The 14,551-nt window shown below is 40.5% G+C and overlaps 1 protein-coding gene across 1 annotated transcript; it reads left to right on the forward strand.

The window, feature by feature from the left end:
- The first annotated feature begins 1,336 nt into the window (after positions 1 to 1,336).
- LOC115406374 (dynein assembly factor 4, axonemal) lies at positions 1,337 to 11,861 on the forward strand. Its single transcript, XM_030116369.1, has 18 exons — positions 1,337 to 1,658; positions 3,567 to 3,607; positions 4,237 to 4,312; positions 5,094 to 5,236; positions 5,365 to 5,448; positions 5,538 to 5,594; positions 5,902 to 6,096; positions 6,241 to 6,435; positions 6,582 to 6,633; positions 6,731 to 6,821; positions 6,911 to 7,052; positions 7,911 to 8,015; positions 8,277 to 8,376; positions 8,452 to 8,611; positions 8,925 to 8,999; positions 9,816 to 9,918; positions 10,362 to 10,471; positions 11,076 to 11,861. The coding sequence occupies exons 1-18, from the start codon at positions 1,631 to 1,633 to the stop codon at positions 11,209 to 11,211; spliced, it is 1,893 nt and encodes a 630-aa protein (XP_029972229.1). The 5' UTR covers positions 1,337 to 1,630; the 3' UTR covers positions 11,212 to 11,861.
- Positions 11,862 to 14,551: the final 2,690 nt, after the last annotated feature.

Genomic DNA, 14,551 nt, shown 5'->3' on the forward strand with positions numbered 1-14,551 from the left:
GGTGTATCAGCAGCATGAAGCAGGTGACTCATAGCAATCACAGCTACTCCTGGGCGTCTTGCTCATGTCTCTTAAGTTCAGGGAAGAACAGCCTGTAAATGCAGAAATGGCTGGACTGTGGACTTCTTTAGGGCAGCAACCTAAAGAAGACAGCAAATTAGTGTGGCGTTCATGACGGCTATTATCAATAAAATGTTAGGTGTTTCCACAGTTCAGTGACGGTCTGCTGTCTGATGTATTGCAGTTGTGTCTTTATGTTTGCACACAGGAAAATGCGCAGGCACTTTACATCCACATGACTGGTTTGTAACTTTCACAAGAGTGGTACAACCATAAAATCAAAGAGTACTGCAAACATAAATACTCGTAGATTTATTATTCTAAATTCCCCCCTCCACACACACACACACACCACCATACATAGTGATAACAAAAAAAATAAAAACAAGCCAAATCAACCCAGAGTTCATTCAAAAGCTCCAAAATTACTTATATTTTCGACATAAGTCCTTTATTTGTCATAAATACATTTATAGCCAGTATAATGTGCAGTAAAGGGTAGGCGAGGAATATGAATCCGAAATGATTCTGATTCTGATTCTGGAGACAGCAAACCTCTGGAAAATAGAATAATCATGCATATGACCCATTTACCGTACTTTCACCTGTCCCCTCAGTATCCGAGTTTTAATTATTACCAATCTAACAGAGGTAGGTTATAGTGCAAAAAGCATAAATTTCTTTTGTAAACATCTTTGAGAACAAACAAAACAGTAACAGCAAACAGTTAAGGTATTTTGCTATGTGGGCCAAGCAACATGAGAACAATATGACACAATATGAACATAACATTTTTTTGCACAAGATCCAAGTCACTCTTCACATACAGGTTGGTTGTGTTTTTTGATTCTCCTCGGCTTACAGAAGCTGTACAGATAGACTGTTCTATCAGTGACATCCTTGCCGAAGTAGTCCCACACCATAAAATATCAACCTTTTTTTGCCATCTGGGGGCAAAAAAGTAAGAGATAATATGCATTGAAATAAAATAATAATAATAATAAAAAATACAGAAGTGCCTTTCCCAGAGGCCCTAATCCTCTTCCATATTAAATGATTTGCATGGTTGTAAAAAGGATTTGCATTTGTGAAAAAAAAAAAAAATCACTTAACTAATTCTACAATTTTGTCTCCATCCTTACACCTCTGATTGGATGGTGACAAATCAAACTGTCCAATCAGGGAGCAGACAGCTTTCGGTCCTCCCACTCCGCGGGTGCAGTTTCAACATGAACTTTAAAGACTTCAATAAACTCGTGACAATAAATTTGAACTTTAATCGCCGTAATATCAGAAATGACAACCCACCCAGCAGTGGACGTCCTCTCTCCTGCTTCTGTGGTTTCAGACCTCCTTTACCTGCAGAAAGACCCTCTGTCCAGAGGACGGCAGTGTTGCAGAAGCACTGATTCAGACTGTCATTAAACCGACAGAAGAAGAAGAAGGAGGAGGAAGAGGAGGAGAAGAAGAAGCAGAACAGCCAGCGGCCACTGGAGCAGGTCTGAGACACGGAAATAAAGGAATATAAACAGTTGATCTGTGCTACATTTACAAATCTTACCTGGACACAATGCCTCGGAAGAAGGCTCCTGTTAAAGGTGAGTGTCATGTTTTGATTTGTTTTCTTTCGTTGTTGAGTATCTTGTGTTTCGTTTCTGCAGAACTGAAACGGACTCTTCACGTGAAGCTAGTTTAGCTTTCCACCAACCTGAGCTGTAAATACGAACAACCAAACTACGATCCGTTCCAATAACAGTTAAAAAAGAGGTTTAAGGTTTTCTTGTAACTCGTCAATAAATGCTGTTTAGTATAGAACCATAATAATTATTTTACATTTGTAATGCTCTACGTACAAGTTTCAAACTTACTATTTTCAGTCTTTTCATAATACTTTTTATATTTTTATCAGGAGACATGACAAAACTATAGTTATTATCATATTGATTTGCCTGATTAAAAGATTTGAGCAATTATAAACGAAACAACAGAAAAGCCAGCCTTTAAGATCTTTTTCTATTCCATACTGAAATACGGTGGAGCACAAGACACACTGCTGGAAAGACCAGGATGGCCTCCTTTAAAATAGAACAGGAATGATGAGATGTGCGAGGAATAATAAAGAAAGATGGGTGTATATATATATATGACAAATGAGGCCACAGTGATCACAACCTTTGACTACAAAATTTTGAAGTCCACATGAAAATTTGTGGTTCAAGTGTGATAGTTGGGCCGATGAAACCTTTCCAGATCATGTTTGATTCAGAGTGATCATCTGTACCTGTAAACATCAAATCTGATGCACAGAAATCTGAGAAGTAGACACATTAAAGTTAAATGTACAGTCAGAAAATTGACAAAAACCTTTCTGACATAAAACTTAAAAGTACAAAGTGCGATATGTCTTGCTAATCCCAACAAGAGGGTTCATATAAACAGCCCCATTAGTCAGTACAGTGACATCCTGGACTGGCTGCTTTCAGACTCACTGAACTGAAATCAGGAGCATCGTAATGGAAAGATGAACCTTTTAAACTTTGTCAAAAGTGAATCTTTAGAACATAATCCAAACAGAAATAAGAATTCATTCTTGTTGATGTTGCCAGCGTATATTCAGTAATATTTTTATTGAATAACAAAAACATTAATACAATAAAAATAAAAGTGTTCTAGGAAAGCAATAAAATAAAAATACACAAATAGGCTCAACACATTCAAAGTCACTGAGTTCCTTCACAGTGACTCCACCAGTGAGTTGTAGAGGATTTCTTTGCCCCCCGCCCCGCCATCTTAAGACTATTTTCACGGCCTGCAGCAGTCCAAAGTCAATCTCTTGTCTTTTCAGTGTGTGAGATTATGTTGTACGAGTTTACCAAACACACCCAGTTTAGGTTTGTCAGTGTGAACGTCAGTGTGACGTTCCCATAAATAATGAAACTGAATGTGACCTCTTCTTCTTGACAGGTACCACAGGTATCATGACTGTAGGGCACATTGAGTCATTTTTGTTATTTTTAGTCTCATCAGGCATTCATGCTGAAACAGAATATATCTTTTATTACATAATTATTTTTGAGCTTACAATACATCTGCAGCAAATTCTTTAGCATGACAACTATTTTGAGTAGAGTAAGAGATATTCCAGCCTTCTCTTTAGATTAAAAAGTTGCAGTTGGCTATATCTTGAGGTCGCAGCAATAAAAGATTGTAGGTTTCGATATCTCAAGCAAAGCTGAGTCAGCTGGGACTGGCTGCAGCCACCCCCCAAAAAGAAAAGAAAAGCTGAGCTGTTCTAATCATGCCTTTTTAACATAAGCTTTAAAATGTGCTCTTTTTTTTAATTAGTTATTAGGTTTTAACTTGGTTTCTTGGTCACAGACAGCCTTCCAAGTGTCATTTACACCTCAGGATTAGCTCGTCGTCTCTCTCTCAGAATCAGATCAGTCTTTTGTCATTTAAATGATTGATTGATGTAACCTCTCTCTGCCTTTCTCCTTCCACCTCAGTGGGGAAGATCCGAGAAAACTCCAGACTGATGCAAACACATGTGAGTATGAACCAAGTTTTTTTTTTTTTTTTTTTTTTTTTTTTTCATGTTGTGGCAGAACAGGTTGTTCTGGTTCTATTCATGCTCCTGCTGCCATGTCAACTGTCTTATTTTCTTTATCACAAGGAAGGGAAAATAAAACCCTGCGTGATGTGGCTTTGAACAAGGAAAACACTTTGTATGTGGCTTGTTATAAAAATCTAAACTGTATTTCACACACTTTTTTCCAATGTAATTTCAGTATCACGTGTCGCTTTCATTCTTACTCAACATCGTGTTGTTCTCTGAACATCTCCCATCAGATAACCCGAAACAGAAGCTGTAAAACACTCATTTAATGATTATAAAGGAAGAGCAGCCAGAAATACCGGCAATCTGACGAGTCATATTTATGATATCTGAACACGTGGAACGCTACCAGATGTTTGCACACTCGGGAGTTCCACGATACATCATTTGCAGTCACATCCATCCAACCACATCTTGCAGAAGCGCTGACTCAGTTAGCTTCAGACAACCTGAATATGAATAAAGTGGCTCCACCAAGTGGCCCACTCCTTCAGTTAGAGCTGATGTCTGACATAACAAAACACTTTTTCACATCGTGGGTCATTTCTCTTTTCCTACAGGAGTCGATGGTCGATTATCTCAGCGGACGTTCGTCTATGACCTCCTTCATGGACGTGTTCGCTCCCAACTTTTTAGGTGAGAGGTCATTTACTGACCCGTCCCATCAGAACCTGCTCATCTCATGATCACAAGCTCAGGACAGCGGTGGCTCATACTCACATCTCAAGGTTGGCGGTTTGATTCCTCGTCTTGGAGGTCAAACACTGGTGTGTGAATGTGAGGACCAGTGGAAAGTGATTTTAGGCTGAAGTGGTGGCCGTGCACATCAGATCAGGGATTCAGAGTTGTCATTTGAGGAAGCTGTTGGTTTTTCAAGGGTTGAATTAACGATCGGTACGTTTAACCACTGAGTCGTCCATATTTTCTTTTATCTTTCCAATTCAAAGTTCTAGTCATTTGGTGAAGGTTACCTTTTAATGGCCGGCTGAGGATGTTTCTCTGTGACATTCGACATTACGCCAGGGGTCATTGGGTCATCGTCCTCTTTAAGGGCAGCAACTGTATGTTTAATGTTTCACAATCAGTTTGGAGCCAATGTTTACTCTTTATTCCAACGTGTTTCAGAGATCAATCTCTTGACATGTAGGAAAATTCATTCAGACTTACGGATACATGGCGGTTGAGGGCAGTGCCGAGTAATCCTGTTCCTGTAAAGTCACCGCCCTGCGAGTCTGATGTGTCGTCCTGCTCGTGGTGACTCACTCATTATCAGGCCTTCTGCAGAACTTCATGCTGACGTATTCATCACAGTCTGTTGTGTTGAAACAGTGACGTGGAACAACATGGAGGACAGTGAACCCAGTGATTTGGAAAAGTTTTTTGGATTCTCATCTTTTCTGCCTGTCCCGTCTCACAGGTTTGAATTTTTTAAAGCCCCTTGAAGATGACCTTTTATATTCCGATGAGGACGAGGACTATTACGACGATGAGGATGATGGTCTGATGGCTGCCGACAGGCCTTTAGCACCGCATCCACAAATCAAACAACTGACGGATGAGGTATCGTCACACTCCAGTTCATTCTCTCTCTTCCTCTGTTTTTTTTAAAGGTTATAAGTGAATTTCTTGCACATGGGTTTGCAACAGTTTCTTCATCCTTTTTCTTTTTTTCTTTTTTTTTAAACCAGGAGGCTGAAAAAATCTCAAAAGAATTGTTACAAGAAGAAGAGCGGCGTAAGGACAAAACTGAAAAGAACAAGCGTAAAAAAATGGTAGGGACGCACGTTATTATTAAACTACAGCACCGTTCTGAAAGTCAATTTTGGTCTGATACTCATCACTCGCATTTCTTTCATGACAGCGTAAAAAAGAAAAGAAACGGCTGGAAAAAGAGAACGCGGTTAAGGACAATTTACCGGTAAGTTCATTCTTAATGCTCCGTGGACGTTCTTCAGTTCATCTGCATTTCACTCGGTTCTGAAAGAGAATAAATATGATGGGATATTGTGAATAATATTCCTGTCGCTTATTTACTACTTAGTTAAATCACAGAGTTGATAAACAGATGTTTTAGTAATCAAGTCCTTTTCTGAAGCTTAAATAATTTTGTTAGAAATGTTAATTATTTAAATAATCAGTGAACTAAGAGGGTAAAAGTAATGGGTATTATTTAATGACAAAGAACATCACTGATTCTTCTGTTTTGCTTTTTTTTTTTTATTTAGGAGGAAGAACAAGTGGAGTCTGACTCCTTGGAGAATCACAAAGATAGCGCTATAATTGATAGTTATCCCAAAGTTAACAAACCCAGTCCGGGTGATAAATCTCAAAATGCAATTGAGGCAGCCGGAGGTGATGAGACTGGAAGTAATGGAAGTAATGATAAGAAAGGAAAAGAAAAGAAGAAGAAGGAGGAAAAGGTTTGTAGAAATTTTGGCATTTCTGTGATTGTTCAGCATCACAGTTTAATGCTGAGGATATGAGATTATTGTAAAGCTTTCAAACGAAGTTCATTACGTCTGGCTCTTCCAAAAGCAAAAGCCGTCTTTTCTTTTCCTCTGCAGGATTTGGATTTACAGAATTCACATGTTTCTTCTGGTAAATCGGTGCCTGAGGAGACGTATAACCTGAAGCCTACAGGGGAACCAAAAAAGAAGAACAACACGTCACTAAAAGTTCAGCAACCCGAAGAAATAAAGGCTGCAGCAGAAAAACCCGCCGTTCAGAAGAAGGGAGAGAGCGATGAGATCAGTAAAGAGGTGAGCATCTCAAAAACATGGCTCCTTTTTTACATAGAGGCTCAAATCTTGACTATTTAATGCAATAACACCATATTGATACGAAAGCATTCATTACACAAAGAGGCTCTTTCATTCGCTCTCTGAATTTCCAATTCTTTTTCCAGAAAACATTGGATTCTACAGATGTGCTTGCAAAAAGAAGCAGAGAATTTGCCAGTAAGTTAAATTAAATTAAATCCCCTCTTTGAAATTTCTAAGAAACTGACTGAAACAGGGATAACCGCTCTCTTTGATTTATTTTTTCTCTTTCCAGATATAGGAAATCGTTTAGCAGCCTCCGGAGAGTATGAAAAGGCAGTGAGTTACTTCACTGATGCCATTAAATGCAACCCGAAAGAATTAAAGTAAGCATTCAAACCGGAGCGCAGGTTGGAAGAAGTCGTCCAGCCAGAGTTGATATTCATGCCCCATGAATTATTCTCTGCCTTTTCAGGTTATTTGGAAACCGATCTCTCTGTTATGAAAGAATACAGCAATATGAAAACGCTCTCCAGGATGCGGACGTGGCCCTCTCCATGGAGCCCAACTGGATAAAAGGTTTATTTCGGAAGGGGAAAGCTCTCTGCGGGCTCAAGGTAAATCACTGCTGACACTCCGCTGCTGCTCTCTGCTGCAAATTTCAATTTCCTTTGAGCTGTTCTGAGGCTTTTTGTTGACACTTGCTCCTGCGGGTCTTTTTAGAAAAAAGAAACATAAAAGATATCACATTTTAGTCCTGTTTTCTTTGTGTTTACGAGACTTTAGCAGATCTTACCCGGTTAATTAAAACTCTCCATGTAAAAAGCTTAACGGTTCACATGATTGACATGAAACGGCCACTAACAGTAGGAATTTGGCTCCAGTGCTGTGTGTTCCCTCCATGTGTCAGTCTCTCTTTACGTCTTTCCCTGGCTTCTCTTCATACTGCTGCAGCCTCACACTCATTCATGCTCGTGGCTCATTAGTACTACAGAGCTGTGCTCCACAAAGTGGCCTCTAAATGTGTATTTTATGAGTCTGGACAGATATTATAATCACCTGCACCTTTGCAGTGGCAGATACACTACAGTGTGGACTTAATTCCCCAGTTTACTGGTCTAAATTAAACATGAGCTGGCAATAAATTCACGGTAATAAAGGCTGAAGTTCAGTGTGTGTTGATTCTGCTGTGCGAGCACGCAGGTCGGGCGGCGTTGCACCACACAAAGAGTGATTTAGCCTGCCCTCATTCAGGCACTGAATAACAGGCACACTTGTCTGTGCAGTAGCTTTGTAACCATGCCAGAAATCCACAAACCTGAACAAACATCTCCTGGGACATTTGAGAATTAAAAAAAAAAAAAACAAACTTCAGTTGTGTCTGTGTGTGTTATAAATTCCAGTTTACGTCCTGAGTTATGACCCCGTCTAAAATGCAGCATGGCCACGTTTTTGTTCCCTCTGTTGCTCTGCAGAGATACTTTGAAGCGTCGCTGATCTACCAGAAAGTGCTGGAGCTGGAAAGTACGAGCAGCGAAGCCACACAGGAACTGAAGCGGGCGCAGACGCTGCACCTCATGGTAGGAAACGCTCACAAACAACTGTTGACGAGGCAAAAAATAATAATAATACAAAAGACTGCAGCTCAGAGGAGGAATAGAAATCCTCAGAGAAAACTTATGCTGTATGTTTTTTTCTTTACATTTTTCTTACTTTGCATTTTAAGTGAGTCTCCTGCACATCAGCAAGTTCTGAATGCTATTTCACCAAGTGTGTTGGTCACTCGCAGCTTCAATGTGTATAAATAGATTGTGAAGAACTTGCTGTGTTTTTGTTTTCAGGAGCTGGGCTTCAACTGGGCGCAGAGCACCGAGGCCTTGAAGACTCACGCCACGCTGGAGGAAGCCGTGGAGGCCCTGTTTGCCGCCAACAGATACCCAGGTGCAGCAGACACCCCAAAGCTTTCAGGGGTTTTAGAGGCGGACGTGATGTTTTAAACAGCTCTACCTTCTCCAGCCGCGGTGGAGCCGTCGGCGATGGAGGAAGAGGCGGACGAGCAGGGAGGGTGGACTGTCCTCCAAGCCAGCCGCTCTCGAACGCAGCAGGTCAGAGAGTCCGGGGAAGGCCGATCCAAGTCCCACTCGCCGACGCCTCGCCCCAGAAACCAAGGCAAACCGTAAGTTCTGCTGGAGATGTTCCTCTGCAAGCAGGATTCAGAGCCAGAAAAGACCAAAGCTCATTCCTGACTTGTTGTTTTGATTAAAATGTTCATAGCATTTTTTCCACACACACAATTAAAGAAATGTACAGAAATGTAAGTTACTGAGGAACGTCTTCATTTGAGTTGTGGTGGTGCCGCTCTGATACAAGATTTGTGACAAAATCGAAGTGTATTTTACTTTTAGAGGAAAATCTGAGCATTTTATATCCAGAATGTTGTGGATGAGTGAGGTTTAATTTGCATTGCTCTCCTGCTGTTTTGTTTGAAGGGAGCTTTTCCCTGTTTGGGTTGGGACTCTGAGCCCTACCATGACCTACACCAGACTCCACGAGCTCTTCAGCAGGTTCAGTATTACAGTCTTTACAGTCTCTCCTTTAGTTTTTTTATCGCTCACCATACATCTGCATGAGGATCTGCTTCACTTTACAGCAGATACAGAATTGGTAGAATAAAACCGCATCAATTAGAACTAGAGTTGAAGTTTAAAGAAAAAAAAACTGTAAAAAGAGGGAGAAGCTGTTCATCCTGCAGGTGAACGTCGAAGTTAACAGAATATATATGTGTGTAAACCAACAACTTCTGATATTGTGAGGGATTCAAGTTATTTTGAAACACTTTGTTTTCTATTCCCATGAAGCAAAAACGAAGGGACTGAAGTGTTTAGTTTGTGTGATTAATCTGAATTATGTGAAAACTAGTAACATGCAGTAAGGTTTGTTATCAAATGTTCTGCAAATACCAGCCAGATTTCTTCAGTCAAATTAATTTCAGTCATCATTCATTACTTTAAGGAGGATTTACCAGATTTTGCCAACAAACTTTATTTTCATCTTACCCGAGCTGAAAAAATTTTAAAATTTGAGTTTGGAAAAAAATATTCTGCGACTGATATTAAGTTTAGTTGATTGTTGGTGATTTATTTTAAGTATCAGGGAAAATGAAGTTTCCAAGTACTGTGAGTTTCATTTTTCACAGAACAAAAAACTGATCTGTAACAAACTACAGAGGAAATTAATCGGGGTGTAAAGTGATCATATCCGGCAGCCCCACTCTGAATTCTGTCTTTTCATAGATAAAGAGGTTTTGCTTTGGTGTATGATGACTCTGTCAGTTCTCTGGTTTTGAAGCAAAACTGAAGCTTTTCCTTCCTTCCTGTCAGAACCGGAACCGTCTACAGCATCAAGATGCTGCTGGAGCAGCAGTGTGCCTTTGTCAACTACACCAAACAGGAGGACTGCGAGAGAGCCATCAAGTTAATCCACGTACGTAAATCAGCAAACTGCACTAAAAGAGAGAGATTAGAATCAGAAAATAAGCTTTATAGTGGAACTGGAAGTGTGCATACAAAGATATTTGAGGTGAAGCCCTCTAATTAACACAACAACAAAGCCTTTTATTGCAGAAACAATAGAAAATCAGTATTTGTACCTTCGTTGAGTTTTTATTTTTCTTAACTTCCCACATTTGAATATCTGCACTTTCTCCATCTAACATTCTTCAAAGTGGCCCATTCCTCGTTTAAATCTCTATGAGAACGACTCAGAGTTGCCGTGAAAAGATGTTTTTTATGAATAAAAATGTAGTTTCTCACTCAGAACTGTGCGTACTGAGTATTTTAGCCACTGATCAGATTATTTGTCAGGAACTGATTTAAGAAGTGACGCTACGTTACATGAGTGATGCCAAACCGTGGTTTCTCCTTCAGGGAATGCTGGTGGACGGGGCGCCGCTGACGGTCAGATATCCCTTCAAAGTCCACACTGAACTCGGTGTGTCTAAATCGGCCGCCACAGACGCCTCTGCTGCACGCCCCGGGTGAGAATATACACCACAAAATAACATGAATTCATCATGAGAAAAAAAGACTGACTGGATGGATGGCTTTCAATAATGTTTCCATGCATGGTGCATAAGTCAAAATGTTAAGATTTAGATTATGAAATATAAATATGATTTAATACGGTTTATTCACAAAGACACTTAAATTGACAGCCTTCAAACTGTTTGATCCCTGGTGGCCAGAGGGCAGAAGGCAGCAACACAATAATGACCAAACTATACAATAAACTGCAGGACAGGCAGTGATTTAAAATTCACAGCTGTTGTCAATGAGTGGTGGTGAATACAGTAACATTGTCTTTATTGTGTATCATATTATTACTGCAGTACTTCTTATTTTTCATTTACTGTTTCAAGCAATTACTTTGATCTGTTGTCCAGACAGTAAGAAAAGTGTTTTGAATACATAATTTAAAGGTGTAGGGAGTCCCATTAGAACTTTTTCCCAGAAGTATTAAAAAGTTATCGCCTCTCCGTACACAAAGATATCGGTATGTTTGCACACTGGTGCATGTTGCTTGTTGCTTTTCATTTTCATCATAAAACTGAAGAAATCCTCCTCTTCATCTGTTTCCTGTAGAACCTACAAGAAGGAATGCTTCTTCTGGCGGACGAGCGGCTGCACGCGGCAGGACTGCACCTTCAGACACGTCCCCGAGAACAAGAACATCGACAGGGAGAAATTCACCAGCGGACTCGGCTGGAACCAGAAATGAAAGGCGTGCATGCTTTCCTCTGAGAGAGGGCGAGCCTAGAGGGCGGAGCCTGTTTTGTCGTGACAGTTTTGCCTTAGACTTTAAATCCTGTGAATCGAAGAAGCTCGGCCTGAGTTTAGATCAGCATCGCCATGTTAGTCCAAACAGGAGTCCGTTTGTGTTTCAATTCCGATCCGTCTAAACTACAAAATAATAAAAACACAACTATGACAAAGAAAAAACCCCAAAAATATGTTACATTCACATCTGATCTCATTTTAAATGTTAGTCTTCAGATGAACCAATGCTTTTCAGTATCATAGCACCTGTTTAAAATAGTGTTAAACCCTTTGATTTTTGCTTTTTTGAGTTTAATGGATTTCTTTTTGATAAGCTGGGTTTTCTGTTGATTTCCAGTTCCCCACCAGGTGGCAGCATTGTCTCTGGGCTGGGTTCATCTCCAAACTGTCTAGATAGTGCAGCTGCTTTTGTTTTTGTATATGTGTGAAGCCATCAGTTGTTTGGTTCACTTGTTATTATCCATTAAACTTTATTCTGAATCCCTTTTTGTTTGTTTTTTTGTCCACAAACTGAGTGAAAGTACAATCATCACGAGAGACTTGTCTCGAGGTATCTTCTGTACCCAAAGTTAATAAAGGATTAAAAATGTACCAAATGACGAAAGAAGCCCTTGAAGTGATTATTTTTCCAGCCAACCTCACATTCAACAGATGGATTTTATTTGTGTCTGTAGTCTGTTTTATTTAGTTTTTGGTATTGCTTTAATCTTGTGTGAATATATAAATTTGAAATCAAAGCATGTTTCCAGGATCTAAAAGTACAGATATGATTAAAGTATAAAAATAGACTTTTAATAGATTAATATAGTGCAAATATGAGCTCTACTAAACTACTGCTCTTTGGTGAAGTGGAACTCAGATTCCCACAGTTAAAAACAAACAAAAAAAAAGCAGTTTTAATGCAATACAAACTACAAAACACATTTACAGCTGAGTCAGCGAGAAAGGTTATTAAAAACAAGAAAATACTAAAGATAAAAGCGTCAGGATAAAATAAACAGGAAAAGATAAAAATGCCAAAGCAATTAAAAAAACAGAGTGAGAAAGTGAAAAAGATAAAGTGTAGCATAAAATGAATACTTGCTGAAACGCAGCTGTAAAACACAATACTTGGTTGTTACTCAGAAAGCTATGAGGCCTCCCTGAACCCATCACCCTCCACGATCCACCACAAAATGCCTGGCACAGAAAATCAGAATTTATATATCAGCTACTGTTACAGACACAAAGTTTACATGTTACTTGATACGGTTTCAATATCCAGAGAAAAAAAAAACAAGTGGGATTTCAAAACGGATGCCTCCTGGTGAGAGGAGTGAGAGGTCAGAACAAGGACTCCTCCTTTAGTGTCCTTCATGTCTGTTTTCACTGCTGCTTCGCTGATCTTCAGTCTCCGTGTGGTTCTGTGCTCACCGCTTTCACTAAACGACCAAACCCCACAAAGCGTAACTGAGAGACGGCAGATACTGTGATTTAACTTTCTTTGTTATTTTTTACAGTTTTCTTCCTGCGAGCTTGTTTTGCTGGCGTGACAATGAGTGTGTGTGTGTTTCCACTGGGATGGACTTGCTGTGCCTTGTAACGCAGTCAGGTGGGATCAGCTCCAGCACCCTCTTATTTGGTTGGAAAGATGAAAAGAACTTACTAGATCACTTGTAAAAACCCTATTTTTCTTTATAAAAGCCTCTTGTAACAATGTCTCTTTTTTTCCTCCCAGTAATTAACGTTACTTTGGTATCCTGTTGCATTTCATTGGGTCAAAGATCCTCCACAGTCATGTTCGGCCAGCTCCAGTTGAAGAGGACCAGTTAAATGCCTGTCCTTGAGATTTTATCTAACGTCAGGTTCGCCTCAGAAAATGCCTCCCCGGCTATGTTTTCTCGCCGCTAATGTGGGTGGGATTTGTGCAGATCCCTCTTTGCTAAAGGCCGGGCGTGTTTGTTATTTGACTGGAGCGGACCAAGGTCACTTTCACGACTCCCGTTATGCAATATTTGGAGTGTGGATTACAAAATCTTCCCAGAGAGCGAAATAATTGCCTAAAAATGGGGTCGGACTGACGAATGAAAGAAAAAAAAATTTGGGGGAGTTTTTCCCCGTGAAAAGTGCTTAGTGTGGACCTTGCAGCTGTACTTGGTGGGCATTAATTGGCTGATGGTGGCATAGCTCACAAAGCCCTTTTGATCTGTGTGAGATCGCCAAGCATGAAAGGGCCGGTAACACTAATAACATGAACTCCGGCTGAACCCGCAGGCAGCACTCTGACATGTGGTTGATACATTAACAACTTGCAAAAGAAGAAAGAAAAAAAGGAGGGGGGGCTATTTTTAATCTGATTCGTCCGCTTGGCTTTACCCCCCCCGCGAGAAACCTGCTCAGATAAAAGACTGATAAGAGGTTAGGGTTCACGAACTGGCTGGAATCAACATCCCGCCACTCTGCGCTCTGATAAAGCCAAATCTTTACTTAACAAAAGCAAACACCGGGGAGATTAAGTGCATCTTGTTAAAAGGCCACATGGTTTGTTGAGCTCTTAACAGGTTTCTTCTCTCCCTCCCCGGAAAAGGGAAGAAGAACACAACAGCACTGAATCAGCAGACCTGACAAGTTGCTCTCTCTCTCTCTTCATATATAGATGTATATATGACTATGCAGCAAAACGCTCTCTCCCCAGAGGAGACATTTCAGATGCAGTAATTGAATGCATTGCTTTTAGCGCAGAGCAACATAATCTAATTTTTATTCTAATACTGTGGTTTCTCTCTGCTGGTGAATAAACTATTGATGTGACATGAGGGAGTAGCTGACTCACGCTGTATATCAACACCGATTTGCTTCTCAGGAAGCCGGGATAAACGCCCCGGCTGCAGCCGCGCCGCCTGCTCGGCTTACCGACCTGTGCTCCGACTCCGTGGCGTCCCCCGGCAGGGCCGCCGCTCCTCGCTTGTCCTCTTTAAAGCAGCGCACCAAAGTCAGAAATGTTTCTTCCCATGCATTATTTACAACACGTTCTCGCAGTTTAAAAGCCACCGGCAGCGCATCTTCTCAGTCAGCTGCTTTACAATGACTGATGCGGTCACACACAGCGCTGCGAGTTTCAGAGCTCAAAGTGTCCATGCACTGAGGCCTCGTGCAGCATTTGAATTAATATCTGATGATATGTTGGAGAAACGTTGCCTCTTTCTGTCTGTCAAGAGTTGGACAACACACCCGAACACTCTCAGATTTAAAAGGTTTCAGGAGATTTTAGGATTTGCTTATACTTTACAGCTGTTTTTGCC

Source organism: Salarias fasciatus, chromosome 19, assembly GCF_902148845.1.
Source record: "Salarias fasciatus chromosome 19, fSalaFa1.1, whole genome shotgun sequence".
NCBI classification, from domain to species: domain Eukaryota; kingdom Metazoa; phylum Chordata; class Actinopteri; order Blenniiformes; family Blenniidae; genus Salarias; species Salarias fasciatus.